This window comes from Nestor notabilis, unplaced genomic scaffold, assembly GCF_000696875.1.
Source record: "Nestor notabilis isolate BGI_N333 unplaced genomic scaffold, ASM69687v1 scaffold15228, whole genome shotgun sequence".
NCBI lineage: Eukaryota > Metazoa > Chordata > Aves > Psittaciformes > Psittacidae > Nestor > Nestor notabilis.
Genome location: NW_009940716.1, coordinates 30,746 through 48,508, shown reverse-complemented (window position 1 = coordinate 48,508; position 17,763 = coordinate 30,746). Strand labels below are relative to the sequence as shown.

Sequence of the window (17,763 nt, the reverse complement as noted above, 5' to 3'; positions counted from 1 at the left end):
ATACCACAGTCAGAATGATATGTATGAGACAGATATGTATGATACCCTTCCCTCATACGTCAGCCCTTTGGTACTATTCTTTTCTTATGTCTTCATTCTCATTACAGATGATATTCCAGATTCTAGTATAATACTTGAAGTACCAGGCTACTAATGCAGTGTCATCTTTGTGTGATAATTCATGAGTGGAAGTGAGGAGATGAGGGGAGAAAAGGGAGGAGAGGAGAACGGAAGCTACAGGCATCCTTTACCACCACTTCTGAAAGACATTTGTTGACCTTGTGTTTGTACAAGGAGATACTATAACTTTTTAACTTTTTTTTTTTTTTTTTTTACTGTAGTTACAGGGATGCAGAGAAGAACTTTCACAATATATCAAACAGATGCTCCTATACAGACTGCTCTGGCAATGAAGAAACTGAAGATGTCTCAGGAATTCTCCAGTGTACAGCAAATGTACTTGGTATGTGTTCTTTCAAGGGAATTTGTTTCCTTTAGTTGGAAGGAAAGTTTAGTAACCATCCTAATACTAACAACGAACCAAGGAATTCTTGTTCCAACAAATGAAATTTAGGATGTAGGCAGCTACATAACATTGCACTGTTACTACATTTGTCTACATATATTTTGTGTCTTTGAAACAATCCAGACTGATATTGCACTGGCAATTTATTGTGCAATACCCAGTGATGAGAGAAGTTTCAAAGGTTTTGAGTCCAAATAGACTTGCATTTGTGAAGGACTTGCATCTGTGCAGGGCTTGGTCATGGAATTATCTGAGGTGGTTTTATAGGGGTTCTACAAAACAAGAGATACTCTTGTCGTCCATGGGCCTGGTGGATAGAGGGTCTGAGAAACACAGAACAGGATGTACCTGAGACATGAAACATTCTGGAAGCTTACATTCGTGTTGAAGAATACCTGCTGCAATAAACTTTTAGAGACATTGCATGTCAAAATGATGTCATCCATCACTGAAGTGCAACTGTCTTAATAGGTATCAAAATTAGGTAGTTGGCTATTTGCATTCATTCATAAGATTTACCCAGCTTATTCTCCTTCCCAAGTGTTAGTAATCGTTACTGCTTTTCAGTCAAACTTACGTTGCTGATACAAATCTGCCATAAATAGACAAAGAAAGAAAAAAAAAGGTGCAGAGCTTGACACTGAGAACTTAATTTTTGATTGGGATTGTTTTAACTGTTCCATTTCTATGAAACTGATCGTATTCATTGGTTTAAAGTAAACTTTACACATTGAGCTTTAACCACTGAGCAATTGTCTATATTTTACAGGGAACTGTAAGGAGGAGAAGCAGTAATTGTTTTCAAAGATACTTTTTTCAAAGCAGTAATTCCTGATTTATTTGTGATAATCATTTGCAAAGTAGCAAAGCTGATGTTACATAGCTCTACTTCCAGGGCTGTAACAATTGACAGTAAGTCTTTAAGTAAAGTCTAAGATATGAAGTGTTCGTATATATTAATTGTATTCAATTATGCCATCTACTAACAGGAAAGCAGTACCAACATGGTCATGTGTGTTGATGTGTGTTTATCAGTATTATGTGCATTTGGGCTCAGTCCTGAGGTCAGGTAACCACAGCTCGACCACTTGTAGCACTTGTAGTGTGTAATAGCTGTTTGTGTGCCAGCTGCTGTCTAGTGTCCACTGTGGAGCACTGGCATTTGCCATCTGCTGCTTTCATAGAGTTTGCAAATGGAGAGTTGTTGCAGTTGTTTCTCTGTAGGAAAGGCCCTGGATGTCCTGGTGGCCAGCAAATGGGATGTGAGCCAGCGGTGAGTCCTGGTAGCAAAGATGGCAATAGCAGCCTTGGCTGTATGGACAGTGGCAGAGATACAGATCGAAGGGATTCATTATCCCCCTCTGCTCAGTACTCAATAAACCACATTTGGATTACTGAATCTGATATTGGGAGCCCAAAAACCATAGAGAAGTTGATAAACTAGAGGAAGTTCAGTTGAGACTTTCAAGATGGTGGGGGCTAGTGTACCTGCCCTGTGAGGAAAGGCTGGAGGAGCTGGGCTGTTCAGCCTGAAGCAGCGATGGTTTCGAGAAGACCTAGCAGCAGTCCCCAGTGTCTGTGAGGAAGTCCTCAAGGAGAGGGAGCAGCCCTAAATTGAAACAGCAGACATTCAGATTGGGTCTTTTTTCCCTGTAAGAACAGTCAGGGAGAGGCAAAATTTGCCCAGAGAAGCAACCTCTGCATGAGCTCTGTCCTTGGAGGTTTCTAACCCCAACTGTGTAAAGCCATGAGCAACCTCACCTGAATGACCAGGCAACTCAGCTTTAAAGCCTCTCTGATTCTAGTCCAGCTAACATGAAGCAGCTGTTCATACCACCGTGACATTTTTTGCTAGTTGAGTACTGAGCTTTTCTTTCTGAACTTTTATATAGCATTTGTAATACTTGGGGCTATATTTTTTGTATGTTGAAACCCCCTTTGCTCTTCCATTTGAGGTTTTGGTAGGCTGCTGAAGTGGGGGTGGAAGGCATGGAAGATGGCATTCTGGTTCAATGAAAGTTTTCTTTCGGCTGGTAATATACAGTATGAACATGTGATATTTTTATGGGATTATGCAGTTAGACTTTCTTCAATAGGAGGCACGACTCTGGTATCAGGTCTTGTATGATAATTAAAGATATGATTTACCTTCCATGTCAGGGGGATATGGTAAGGTGATATTCTTTGGTCTGGACCATTGTATCCTGATGACTTAAAAGTCCTTCTGGAGGTATATGCATTGCATGTCTGTCTTTTCTGTCTCAAACTGTTAAACAGACTTGGTACGCTCTGTGAAACAGCTAACATGTTCTAGTTGAGAGATCACTGCGTTTCACTGACATCCAAAGTGCTTTGGGGTTTTTTTGGTGTCAGGTCCTGTGTTCTGCAAGATGCTAGGTGCTGTCAGGGAGGTTCTGCCTGCCTTTAACTGCTGCTGGGAAGAGACAGTACTTGGCACTTTGCACATTTGGTCATGGAGAGAATTTAGAACAAATTAAATTGTAAATATACCCGGTATTTGTTACTATATTTTTTGGTTTGCATTTTAAAATAATTGAATGCTAACTCTCAGAAAAAAATGCAATGATTGATAAAGAAGAGCTCATGTAAAGCAAAGACTTTTCATGTTATTATTTGCATATTAATATAAAAAAACAAATTAGACATTCAATACTTATTTCACCATGACACAAAACACATTTCCTGTAGTTATGAATACTTTTTCATTTTCAGAGTGCTTTTAAATCAATTCGTTAGTCCTGGTCCCGTATCATGGCTGAGTAATGTACAGATTGTTTTTACAGTGTTATCCATGCAGTACCTGTGTGTCAGGGGTGGACTAGACTGTTGGGATCACAGTGTAGAGATAATGCCTAGAGGATACTGTCTTGGAGAATTATTAAAGTAGACTTTGTTGAAAATAAGATTGCAGAGACTTACTCTTGGGGTAGCTCACCTTTTAAGCAATGAATTTTAGTTCATAGCAAAAAAAACCCAAAACCATCAATGTGAGCAAAGCCCTGAGACAATTTAAAAGCAGTACTTTTTTACTTCTCCTTATCTGGGACAAGAACATACAGGAATGAGCAGTAAAACCAGCTTCTTCATTTTAATTGTACCTCCTATCACAATGGGTAAATAATTAATAGAGGCTGTGTAATTAATTCTCATACAGCTATTTTTCTGGTTGAATAAGAGTCAGTGAGACCTGCTTCTATGCGAGAAGGATGTAAACAGTCAGCTGTGTACCCAGAGCAATTGACACTGCTAAGACAGGAGACAAGAATGAATCTGACTGTGATGGAGGCTAGAGAAACTGTTGAACCAGATCTGGCTCTCAGGTTTATTTATATGAGTGGTAACAGGGACTTGCTGTCTATGGCTGGAAGAAGGTGTTTTCTTGAAGGTGACTGGAAGCAACTTCCTGCTTTCTTACCTTAGATAATGCCAGCATGATTCACCTCTCCTGACCCTCTAACTGACTCTAAAATAGTCATTTGGAATTCCTTATTCATCTGAAGACAGCAAACGCTGAAATCATTAGTAAGCTTGGAAAATTGTGAGCAGATGCTTCTCCGCATGGTTCTGGTGCTTACACTGCTCACAGGAAAGTGCTGACTGCAAGCTGTATGCTCAACTCAATGCATGTGATTTATCATGTATGAATACTGGAATTTTCCTCCTGTCAAGTCATCACTAAAGTGTGACACCATCTTCCTGCAGTGGGAGGACCTGATTCCCTTGTCTCCTTGCCGAGTTGCTCCTGCTACAAGTCTAAACATCGGTAGAACTCTTCCTGCTTTGATTCACTGTGATTAAGGGAGCCATGTCCATCACGTTCGCCTGCTGTAAACCATGTCTGATACCAGATCAACAGCACAGCTTTCCTTTGCAGTGACAGCTTCTGAGGCTAGAATATTTAATTCAAATTTGTATCCTTTCCAAAGTAGTCCAGACAGCTTTATGATGGACTCAGTTTTCTTTAATTGGTGCATACACACTTTTACAGTGTCCTTCATAAGCATATAGAATCATAGAATCATGGGATTTTTTTAGCTCGGAAGGGATCTTTAAGATCACTGAGTCCAACTGTTAATAGGGCAGTGCCAAGTCCACCACTAAACCATGTCCCAGAGTGCCAGATCCACACATCTTTTCAATACCTCCAGGGATGGTGACTCAACCATTTCTCTGAGAAGCCTGTTCCAATGCTTGGCAACCCTCTTAGGGAAGAAATTTTTCCTAATATCTGATCTAAATTTTCCCTGGTGCAACTCGAGGATGTTTCCTCTCATGCTATTGCTTAGTACTTGGGAGAAGAGACCAACCCCTGCCTCACTACAGCTTCCTTTCAGGTAGTTGTAGAGAGTGATAAGGTCTCCCCTGAGCCTCCATTTCTCTAGGCTAAACAAACCCAGTTCCCTCAGCTGCTCCAGACCCTTCACCAGCTTCATTGCCCTTCTCTGGACCTGCTCCAGCACCTCAATGTCTTTCTTGTAGTAAGGGTCACAGAACTGAACACAGTATTCAAGGTGTGGCCACACCAGTGCCGAGTACAGGGGAACTGTCACTTCCCTGGTCCTGTCATCTAAAGGAAAAACATATGAAATTAAACAGAAGTTGGGAAAAAGAGAAATCTGTTTCTACAGGGAGTCGTTATAAAGTTCCTACCTGGAAATAAAGTATTTCAAAGAATAAAAGCTGGCTGGTGTTATCCTGTTGATACATATACTGCTTTTAGCTGTCTCACTAAGCTGTGTTCAGAGCAGGTTGTTGGAGTTAGTTTGAACTGAATTTAGATATAATGACAAGAAAAAAAATTCTGTGATGAAGTATATTATGTGGGTGACTTCCACATTTCTCCAAATGACTATCAATTTATAATGGGGTATGTAAGAGAGAAAGATTGTATCTGAAGAGACTTCTTATTTGATCTATTCTTTCTGTGCCTCAATTTCCCATCTGCATCATGGAGATAGATAACATTTTAAGTTTTTGGTTTTTTTTTTTTTTAATTCTTAATCTTTTAAACCATATGTCAGTTGTATTCAGATTTTAACATTCTCAAAGGGAAGATGTTTTTGTACCATTTGTACATTCAGCATTTTGAGCAACAACAGCAAAATCCTGTTGGGGACTGCTTTTGACCGCATATTTTAAAATAGTTTGATTCCAGGTAAGGTTAGACTTAATTACAGCTAGTCAGAATAAAGCAGAAAACTTTGAGGTAGCTGCATATTAAAACTTTGGCAACAGGAAAATAAGGATGCAAACTTTTTTTGTTAGTAATTCCTACTGTAAGGAATTTTGTGACATAAAGCCTTCATCACCTGTCTCCTGCTTATCTTTTGGTCAGATATTGCAAGTAGGTCTGTACTACTGAGCTTTATAAAGCAATCTATTCCTTCACCTGCCATTGCTTCAAATGCCCAGTTTCCATTTTTCAAACCCACTGATACTTCTGATATATGAAATTGTTTCTCACATCCCAAATGCACAAACTAGATAAAAACTGTACAGCCTTCACTTCACCTCCTCCAAACATTCTTTTCAAACAACAGCACACAATTAGTGTATCCTTTGTTGACATGAAGTATTTTTCATTCTTCAGTCCTTCACAGAAAAAAAGAAAAGGAGTTTCATGAAGAGAGTTGCCTGTTTTCCTTTAAATGGCACCAGTATTTCCTTTGGAGCCTCTTTGCATCTAGCTAAGGAACTCTGTAATCTGTTATAACTTTGACAGTAAAACTGATGAAAAAAGTAACATCTATAAAAAAACCTGTTGTGAAAAATTTGCAAAGCAGAGATAGGTGCTCATATGTAACCTTGAACCACAAGGAAGAAATGTTGTCTTTGAAAACCTACTTGTGTATTAGACTAAAATATCTAAATTGCATGTACTGCAGCGCCATGGTATATATACTGCATAAATAACACTTGCAAGACCTTGGGCACACAGCCTGAAGTTACAAATGCACTTTTACCAGATAGTTGTTTCAGCAAGGAGGAGAAATAATTGCACGTATCTGACTTTCCATTGCTTAAGATACAGAAAAACATTCTTTTCCATTTTTTTATTCAAGAAATCAATTTGTACAACAGAATTCTTTTTCATTTGATATAAATATTTGGCTCCTAAAATCTTACTACAATTATCTCATTTTTCTTAAAAAGACACAGCGTACATCAGTGGCTACAAAGTCAGATCTGCTTGTGGCTCAAATGTATTGCAAGAAGTTTTACTGTTAGGCTTTCTTAACTTACAGGTTAATAATAATGCTAGTCCTCTTGATTTTGCTTCTGAGAGTGGTGTGAGGACTTTGCTTCTTTGTCATTTCTAAGCGAATATCTTTCTTGGCATCTTCCATTTGGAGGATGATATGGCACAGTAGCGAGGATTCCCGAATACCCCAGTAAAAAGTTATGTGAAATCCTAGCCCAGAGCCCTGTCCCATCAGGGAAATAAATCATGTTTCTGGATTCAGCCTCCCCAAGACACTGAGAAGAAGGTGGAATCCATTGCTGGTGTAGGGGTTTAGAGACCTCTTCATCTGGGTGACATATGCTTGTCACCACCAAAGAAGTTACGTGCTGAAGGCTACTTTATATAGAGCAAATTACTTTATGCCTAAATATATCTTGCCGGGCTGTTCCATAATTCTGTGTCATTTGTCATTTGTTCTCTGTACATTTTTCAAAGTTGAAGATCTGTGTTTTCATCATGAAAGTAAGAAAATCTCAGCTTCTACCCATATTGTGTAGTTAAAAAGGAATAAATTTGGGATCATTCTAGTAAGTATTATATAGTAACACAACATCATTGATGATAAATACTACGATTTAAGAGGCAGGATATATGTTGAAAAGAGAGGCCAGGATAGATCTTAGCCTACAATGATATTAGACCAGGTGATGTAATTGGAAAACATGGACAAGGGTTTGGAACTCTGACTGTCCAGCAGAAGTCTGGAAACCTACATAAATGCTTATATATATATATATATACATAATGCTTATATATATACATAAATGCGTATATATAGTACATAACTTACTATCACTTTTCCTTTGAGCTAAGAACTGCAGATAGTCATTAGGATGCAACTAATTTAGGATGCACAGCCTGATTTATAATTAAAGTTGTTGGTTTACCAATAGCATAAAAGGAAATATTACATGGCCCAGAGGACTTGCGATACTAATGGATTTTAATAATACTTGAAATTATCCTGGGGAGTCTAAGCTATACACACAGGACTCATATTATTTAGCAGATGTTACAAGTGCACTGGCAATACAAGAGTAATCTAAACAAAAATCACATAATTCATGTGATTTCAAATCTAAATTAGAAAAGGAGAAATGTTTATACCAAATGGCCTTGGACATCCCACTCTTCTCATATAGGAGCTATTTACTGTTAGAAAGCAGATGAACTACCAGTAGACAGTCGGCAGTTTGAAGTTACAATGTACAATAACATCTTGTAGAAGTCTATTTATGAAGTAGAACACATTCTGGTCATGATTCATTGACTAATGTAGGTGTTTGCCATTATTTTAGGTGCTGTGGGGTATCTTGTGTGGCCTCTGTCAAACCTTCACAAATGTGTAGGTCTCCCTTGCGTCCCATATCTTGGCAGATGTAACTATTTGTTAGTGCTTTTGTAGATGTCTTGGATGCCTTACAAAGACTCAAGTAGCATTAGATTTCTATTCTTTAGGCACCTGAATCGAGTCCTTTATATATGTGAGGAATTATGAGAGATGATACTGCATTTCATGGGAAAGGTTTTTAGATTTCATTACAGTCTTATTCTTTCCAGAAAGTGAAGTTCTTCTCCCATGTAAATTCAAAGACATATATGCAAATGAAAAAACTCTGTTCTTATTGCTGTTTGATCTCTCGAGTGAACATGAAACAAACTGGATCTTCCTTATTTTTAAGAATCACCAACCTAGTTATTGCAGTTTTCATTTAATAAACCCTGTGCAAATCTAAGAAGCGTGGTTCCAGAGATGTGATGTGAGACACAAAATGATGATAGCCTTGCTTCAGACAGCTTGGCTTTGCCTGAAGAACTGGCTGCTATTGAAAGAGTTGAAAGGGGCGGGCGGGTGTGTGTGTGAAAGAACATTGCCTTTTCTTAGTATCTCAGCTGAGTTCTCTGAGTCAGCAGTTTGAAATAGAATACTTTACATGTATGCTGAGCACAGGTGATCAGGTCCTCACAAAGAGGCAGTAATTACAGTGATATTTCCAAGCACCATTTCTTAGAGGAGACCCTCACTTTAACAAGGAAAGAAAACACCTCATTATAATTGGATAAAACAAGTACTATAGGTGAACAAGTGTGAGGAATTCTTTTTAACAGTAATTCTCATGTTTATTTTATGAAATCTTGAAATATATGCAGGCCCTATATGGCACTGTAGGAGAGGCGTAGTACAAATTTTACAGTTGTGTCAAAACCATATGTAAAGATATAAAATAATATTATTGTAAGTATATAAAAAACCACTAAAATGGGTAATACAAAAGTACTATCTGTATTCCCAGGTTGCTATAAATTCACCATCATAATGAAGTAAGATCCAAGTCTTTTATACAGTAATTAGATACTGGTACTAGGCTCACTTATGAGCCTGATGATTCATCTGATGTACCTTCAGCATTAGCCTGTTCACATCAAAACTTTTTTTATTGAAAGAATAAACACTTCCCTACCATCTTAAACTATGCTTTGGAATTCTGAGCTGCCACCTGCCTTTCTGTCCAAAAGGCTTTTTAAGGAAAAGAGCTCATTCACGCCAAAAATCTGATAATCCAAAAGCATTTAAGAGATATTTGCTACAATTGAAGATGACAAATTCTGCTTCCGTCCACAGTATGAGTTCTGGAATTGCATATTGAATTGTCTCATCCCCTTAATGTTTGACATTTACAGATACTTAATGGGTATCCCAGGAAAAAAGGTATTTTTCTATGCCAAAGGAATCAGATGCTGACCACCTTGCAACCATCACCTCCCTGATTTACTTGCGGGAAGAACTGGATAGCTTGTAACTGCTTCTGCATGCTCTGCAAGTTAATGGATTACTTTGATATTTTTATCACATATTTTATCTTCTGTTTGTTTCTGAAGAGCCTGTGAATTGTGATTGTCTTTATGGGAACAGATTCCTATCTGATTTCTCCACTTAGTAATGTACAGAATACTTAGAAATACTGTATTAGTTTCTTGACATTTTGTAAGGGATTCACAGTTTACAGGAACTGCTGAAAAGATGAAGAAAGACCTTTTACTAGCATGTTATTACAGAATGAAGTCATCTATTTCTGCTCCAGTTCAGTGAAATACTTATTTTGATCCTATGCTTTGGTAATTTTGGATCTGGCTCACAAGTATAGGATCTCTTCTTTAAATGTCATTGGGACACATTTTCAGAGAATAATAACAGACCTTACATAGTACTTTTGTCATAGATTCTAAAGTACTTTCTAGTGGAAGCCCATAGCAATATTTTCATTCTATGGTTGCTTTGCCTCAACGTCCTTCTACAATGCGCATATTCAATTTCTGTCCAGTATGGGCTAGAATAAAAACAGCATTGTAGGAAAAAGCAACACAAATAAACTACTATGGAAAAATCCTAGACTTATTAGAGTTAAGACATGTGATTTGACATCTCAAAGAAGTTGATTCAGTGGTAGGAGCACAGTAGATCACTTTCCAAGAAGAAAACAGATTGAGACTGATGAATTTTTAGAATTTCATTCAGTATATTGGTAGAAGGTCAGTAAATAGCAGAAGCTCAAAATAACAAATGACTTCACTTGGGCAACAGTAGAGTGTTGGGATGAATTTTGGTTTATTTTGTATCTGTCTCTAGCATTTAATGACGTTTCTTGGTGAAACTAAGGAGGACCTTTTCCTACTTACTGATTGCAAGTTAGTGCCCATTAGGAAGCCTGTCTATGGTTGTTGAGGTCACCCGTGAGGCTGTATAGGAGCGCAGTGGCCTCTGCATTTGGAAGTGCTGGGCACACATACAGATCTCAAATACTATTTTTTTTATGGGCAGCTGAATGAAAATTTTGATTACATGTCCAGAGTGGGTTAAAAAAAAAGTGCCAGCTTTTCAGAAAGGAATAGCAAATCGTTGATTTGATGACTAGAAGCTGACTCAGATTTTCAGTGCCATCTTCAATTGGAATTATTCCACTGCAAAATCAAAGTAACAAAAAAAAAAAAAAAAAAGATGCCAAGAAAGAATTTAATGTGAGACTGTAAGACAAATTGAAAAGATTAGACTGTTTATGTAGATGTATAACCTGAAGGCTATAAGAAGATTATTTTGAAGATGATACTGGTCTTTTCTCAAAAGAAAAAGCCCAAAGGAAATACTGAATACATTGGAATTTGAAATCATACTGAATGCAATTTTTAATGATAGTAAATAGCCCAAGGAGGTCTCCAGATGTAGCAAAGTATACACTGGAGAGACAATGAGTTCTGGCAATTTTTGTAACAAGCAGGTTTTTCTATATGTAGTAAAACTGTCTCCTGATCTGGCACTTCCATCCATTTCGGTGAATAAGCCAAACATTTCCTGTAGCAGATAGGGAGAAGCTTTCTCAAACTCATTTGTTTTCATGATTTTCCATCAGATTTTACAGTTTTCTAAAGCATCTGATACCAGTCACTGCTGAGATTTCAGAGCATCTGAATAACAATGTAATGCAGTCTGACATTTTCTCTCCTTGTGATAATGATGGTCATTTCTTGTTGTCTCTTGAAAGCGAAACAGATAAAAGCATAGAGAAAGCAGCATGGAGAAACTCCACAGAAGATATTAAAAAGATTGCGATCATTTATATGGTAGTAAATGATAAAGTTATGATGAAATATGTAGAGTTAGTGTTTGATAAGTGTGTACTTCTGTTCATCATTTCTTGAAATGAGAGAGGCAGGAGTAAGTCAGTAAAAATACAGATGAAATATTTTGTGCAACTCCACACAAGCATGACACTGAAAACAAAAGCTTTGTAGAAATACAGAAAAAAAGTTTTTGTGATAAAGATTTTTGATTTAAAGAAAACCCATCATGCTGCAAGCAAAAACTGTCATCTTATTGATGAGGCTTAGAAAGAAACTTCCCTGATAGGCATGTTATACTTGTTTGGTTTAGAAAGTTGTTTCACTTTGCTTAATTTTGTCATTATCTCATGGTGTCTATTATTAGAGAAAAAATTCCCAGCTAAGATAGACCAGCAGTTTGTTTAAGCATATCCATTTTTATAGTCTGAGCTAATCTGATTTTCTGTTGGTACTGTGTGCAACTCAATGTAAAGCTAAAATATTTTTAAAAGTAGTGGGATGTCCTCGAGCCAGGTCATTGACCTGAATTTTGTACTATAATTCATGTGGCTTGGAGTCAGTGTGTTGCATGAGCAGATCAAACAGCCAGTCCTCCAAGGTGGATGTCAAGACCTATCTAAGATAATCACAAAACCTTAGTCTGAATACTGAGATACAGCTCTTGCTAACGATAGTTAGACAAGGCTTACATATGTAGCAGTAAAGTACAGAAGTGAAAAGTTCTGCATACCCTATTTTCAGTTAGTGGCTCCAGGGTAACTGGCTGCTTTACTGTAATTTTATAATACACTTTAAAGACAGTTTGTCTATGCTATCATTTTGGGCAGCTTTGTGGGATGTTACATAGTTCTGTAACAGTATTTAGTCATTTCTATGAACAGCCCAGGGGTTTCTGACACAGTCCAGTTCCCTTATTTTCAGGGCCTCCGCAATCTTACACCCTTGGATGCCCCTGCTAGGCTGCTTACTTTTACACACAGACTTCTAAAGTTACTCATAGTTCCCTCTATGGAACAATGAGATTTAAAAGTATGCATATGTGTTTGTGTACACATACAAATATGATAATTTCTTAGCTCCTTGCTATTAATATCCAACTATGACAATGTTATTGGTATGGGTTAGAATTTAATTCTTTCTGGGCTGGAGCAAGTATTTTTTGTGGAAGATATTACAATACTGTGTTATGTAGATGTAGAGGTAATGAGTCAGGAATTGGCACGCTGTCCTCTGAGTCAGGGTATTAGAGGGCATTGTGTACCAGCGGTACTTTCTTTTGGCTTAGCCGCAGATCTGACCATCTGTGGTCATAAAAGATCCTGGGAATATTTTTGTAATAACCTAGTTTAGTGACCAAATTTGATTATGAGTAATGGCATTTGAATGAACTTTCCCAAATTATCACTATTACTTCTTTTATAAAATATGCTTTGTCATGTTGTCATGTTTTGCTGTTTATAGATGTAATTTTATGCATTTTAATCTATTAATCATACTCAAGGTCCAAACAAAACTATCATTGCAGATAGTTTGCAAAGCTGTGGAACGCTCAGATTCCTTCTGAATATCGATCGTTATAACCATGCCTGTGTGCACTGGCAGATCAGGCACTGCCTTGAGATGATCAAAGGTTATTGTCTGCAGACATCAGTTGCATGACTTCTGTCCCTTGTTATACCTCTTGGGCATGAAAGTCACTAATCACACTGTTCTTCTAAATTTGAGAGCTTACAAGCAATCTAAACAAACAATAAAAGTTCAGTGATACGCTGGGATGTTATCAATGTTCTAAAGCATGCTGAATGAATATTAAAATAAAAGACCTGTTGTGCACTTAGGAAATTAAATTGCCTTCATGTCTGTTAGAATTAAAGACAAATTTTAAGGTGTTTGACTATTTGACTGAAATGTGATTTGATTTGATTTCAATACACTGAAAGAACTGTGTTGTAAATTCCTGTATTAATTTAATTTGAAAAATCTTGCTGGATATTTGTAATTAACAAATTCACATACAGCTGATTCATACATTTTTTTTCTTCTATTACACCTGAAAATAATACACACATATCTGATTAATTCTGTAATTCTACTATGTGATATAGGGATTGTATATAGATGAAAATTAACACAGCATGTCTTCCCTAAAATAAGATAGAAGAAAATGTTTAACAACCATCTCAAAATTATTTTTTCTAAGTTATTATATTTTCTGAGTTATTATTTTTTAAGGTTATCATTAAAATGGTAAATAACAAACTGGAGTAGGATTTGGTGCACATTTGTATCCAAGGCTTCCATCACTGATATTTTTTCATCCCATCAGCAACACCAGCGTTGTCACCTCTGTAAATCAAACCTTTTGAATTTCTGTGATGGACACTTGAAGTGACATTATGAGATATCACAGAGCTGTCCCATCTACTAGCAATGTAGATCACTCTAAGAGGCAGGGTTTTTTTTAAAGATGAGTGAGTGTAGAAACCTAAAATGGAAAGGCTTTGCTCTCCTTTGCAGGCAACAAAAAAGTGATTATTCTTTTGTATCTTCTGGCAGTACCCAATATCTACAATGAGAAAAGTATTTTGTTTGAAAAAAAACCCCAAAACTCAAAACCACACACAACCCTCCCTCCTCCAGCTATGAAATTGTCATCTGACTGCAGGGCTTTACACTGCTTATCAAAAGCCAAAGGCAGGACTTTCAGTCCCAGTAGCTTGTTCTTCAGTGGGGAGAGCTGGATCCTTCACGGAGTCAGTGAACAGAGGGGCTATAAAAGTAAAGTCTTGTTTGTGGCTAGGTCAGCAATGAAAGGGATGCACCCTGGCCAGGTGAATTCACACAGTGGACTGCATGTGACATGCAAAAGTCAGGGAAATTATAGCATAGTATAGTGGCTTCCAGCAGGGAAAGGGAGACAGGCTAGTGTAAATCCCACAAGTAGTCACCTAGGACAGCAAACTGAAAGCATGAGGACTTCAAATAACAGGTAGAAATGGCTTCCTGGGGTTAATCCCAACCATCAGAGAAAACAGAAGTCCTGTGGGTAGGTATCCAGTAAAAAGTGACTTTCACTGACTTGGAAAATTACTGGGCAGGCAGAGAACAAAGGAAAAACACCCCATTCCTGGAAGTGTTCAAGGCCAGGTTGGACAGGGATCTGAGCAAGCTGGTCTAGTGGAAGGTGTCCCTGCCCATGGCAGTGGGGGTGGATATAGATGATTATTAAGGTTCCTTCTAACCCAAACCATTCTACAAATCTATGATTCTATGAAAATGTGTCACAGTAGCAATACTATGTTGTTAATGTCGGTGTCTCATTGTCCTGTAGGTTTGAAGTTTGAGGAAATGCAAGAAAAGTTTGGGGAGGAATTCTTCAATATCTGCTTTGATGAGAATGAAAGAGTTCTTCGAGCTGTAGGTGGGACCCTTCAAGATTTCTTCAATGGCTTTGATGCTTTGCTGGAGCACATTAGAACTTCATTTGGAAGACAGGCCACCCTGGAATCCCCTTCTTTCCTATGCAAAGAGCTCCCTGAAGGCAATCTCATGCTTCATTACTTTCACCCACATCAGATTGTGGGATTTGCAATGATGGGAATGATAAAGGCAGCAGCAAAGAAGATTTACCATTCGGAAGTGGAAGTAGAACAGGTCACTAACGATAAGTTGTGTTCAGAGGGGACAAACACAGGTAACTGTGGTTGTCTGACTTTCCTTATCAAGGAACATGAAAATGCAAACATCACAAAAGCACTTCCACCAGGAAATTCCCAGTCCCCCTTAGACCTGAGGATTAGCATCAGCACCTTCTGCAGAGCTTTCCCCTTTCACCTGATGTTTGATCCAAACATGCTAGTTCTCCAGCTTGGAGAAGGTCTTAGGAAGCAGCTCAGATGCGACACTCATAAAACTCTGAAATTCCAAGACTGCTTTGACATAGTTTCTCCTAAAATCAGTGCCACATTTGAACGAGTTCTCCTGAGATTATCTACTCCCTTTGTCATTCGGACCAAACTTGAGGATTCTGGCTCTGAAAATAAGGATAAGGTAAGATACACTAATTTGAAAGGGGATGTGTGTATATGTGTGCAATGGGAGATGATTATTTACTCAGAGAGAAGCAAGTCAAGTCCTATGTACTCTGGAAAGCTCATTTATGCCTTGTGAACAGGGGCTAAGTGGTATTCCCCATCCAAATGAATATTTTCCTACATTATTTATAAGCTTTGCCTGTGATGTTGTAGCAAATCGTGACATTGCCATTCAGAAAATTCTGTGCTGTGGAGTTGAATAGTGCAGCTTAAATCGAAAAGGTGAGGAATTTTACAAAATGCCCATATCTAATCCTTAATTTCACTCCAGCTATATTACGATATAACAATAATAGTTATTAAACCATTTAATAGGAAATAGGTTTCAGTATGTTTTCTGAAAGACTCTCACTGCAGGGTTCACACTGCTGCTTTGTTATATCCTACTTCCCTATTTTGAAATGCCACTTTCCTCTTTGTTTCTTATCTCTCAACCTGCACTCAAGGGAATCAGAGCTATAAGTGCCACCAAGTATCACTTATGCCAGTTTCAGTGCTTTCTAGTCACTTAAATAGGTACTTGCCCTCCTACGCTGCCTTTTCCCTCAGAGTTTTAGAAAACATCTACCTTAACTAGTGACCCCTATGTTGAATTCAGTTCATCCCAGGTGAGTTGGGTGTGAACATGTCTTCTAGACTGGACCTCTCCAAAGCGTGGATGGAGTTTGTCTCATTGCATATTGTTGAATTATGGGGAGGCATTTTGGTGTGAAGTTGGGTTCCAGCTTTATGCACCAAAGTATTTGTACTTAATGCTTACATTGAAAGTCTTGGAAATGACTGCTGCCCTAAGTGAAAGAATTACTGATTTTCAGGATTCTTAAAAGATAGCACCCAAGAATAGTCAATCTCAGTCACAGTGGATACTTGGGTACCTAAGTTCTGCCTGTGGGTGCCACATTTATAGTTTAAGTGGTCTGGATATAGCTTGAGAAATTTCACCTCTATTTTGCTTCCTTCACTAGGCTAGAGTTTCAGAAAGACTCATGTAGTAACTGCATATTGAGTTCTGTGTTCTTTTTAACTCATCTATGCAATCAAATGCTCTAGCGTGCGTGGAGCTGTTCCTGGGGATGGAAGAGGAGCCAACCAAGAGCTTATGGGTCAGGATTAAAGGGAGGGCAGGGACAGAGTGGGGATCTGCCAAAGGCCACCTGACCAGGAAGACAGAGTGGATGAGGCCCTCGACAGACAGATAGGTGCAGCCTCACGTTCACAAGCCCTGGTCCTGATGGGGGACTTCAACCACCCTGCTACCTGTTGGAGGGACAACACAGCAGGGCATAAGCAACCCAGGAGGTTCCTGGAATATGTTGATAGTGATATCCAAGTGGTAGAGGAGCCAATGAAGAGAGGTGCTATGCTGGACCTTGTTTTCACCAACAAGGAGGGGCTGGTGGGGAATGTGAAGCTCAAGGGCAGCCTTGGCTGCAGTGACCATGAAATGGTGGAGTTCAGGATCCTTAAGACAGAGAGGAGGGTGCAGAGTAAGCTTGCTACCCTGGACTTCAGGGGAGCACACTCCAGCCTCTTCAGGGAGTAGAGTACCATGGGATAAAGCCACAGAGGGAAGAAAGGCTCCTCTAAGCTCAGGAGCGATGCATCCCAAGAAAGAGGAAGTCAGGCAAAAGCACTGACTGAATGAATGGATGAATAAGGAGCTCATGGACAAACTCAAAACACAAAAGTGAAGCCTGCAGACGCTGGAAGCAAGGACAGGAAGCCTGTGAGGAGTATGGAGAAATTGAGCAGCCAAGGATCAGGTTAGGAAAGCTGAAGCCCTAATAGAATTAAATCTGGCCAGGGACATCAAGGGCAACAAGAAAAGGTTCACTAGGCATGTTGGTGATAAAAGGAAGACTAGGGAAAATGTGGGCTCTCTCCAGAAGGAAACTGGAGACCTGGTTACCTGGGATATGAAAGAGGCTGAAGTAGTCTTGAGGTACAACATATTTGCCTCAGTCTTCACTGTCAAGTTTTCCAGCCACACCACCCAAGTCGCAGAAGGTGAAGGCAGGGAGCGGGAGAATGAAGAACCACCCACTGTAGGAAAAAATCAGGTTCAAGAAATCTAAGGAACCTGAAGGTGCACAAGTCCATGAAACCTGATGAAGTGCATCCATAGCTCCTGAGGGAACTGGCAGATGAAGTGGCCAAGCCATTACCCATCATACTTGAGAAGTTGTGGCAGTCCAGTGAAGTTCCCACTGACCAGAAAAGGGGAAATATAACCTCAGTTTTTAAAAAGGGAAAAAAGGGAG

At 38.7% G+C, this 17,763-nt stretch overlaps 1 protein-coding gene across 1 annotated transcript; it reads left to right on the top strand.

Annotated features, from left to right (window-relative positions):
* Window positions 1-341: 341 nt before the first annotated feature.
* On the top strand, window positions 342-15,458 carry LOC104410360 (guanylate cyclase soluble subunit alpha-2-like; the record flags this gene model as incomplete). Its single annotated transcript, XM_010020505.1, has 2 exons — window positions 342-463; window positions 14,740-15,458. Coding segments are annotated over 2 exons (841 nt in total), but the record flags the coding sequence as incomplete, so codon positions are not given.
* Window positions 15,459-17,763: the final 2,305 nt, after the last annotated feature.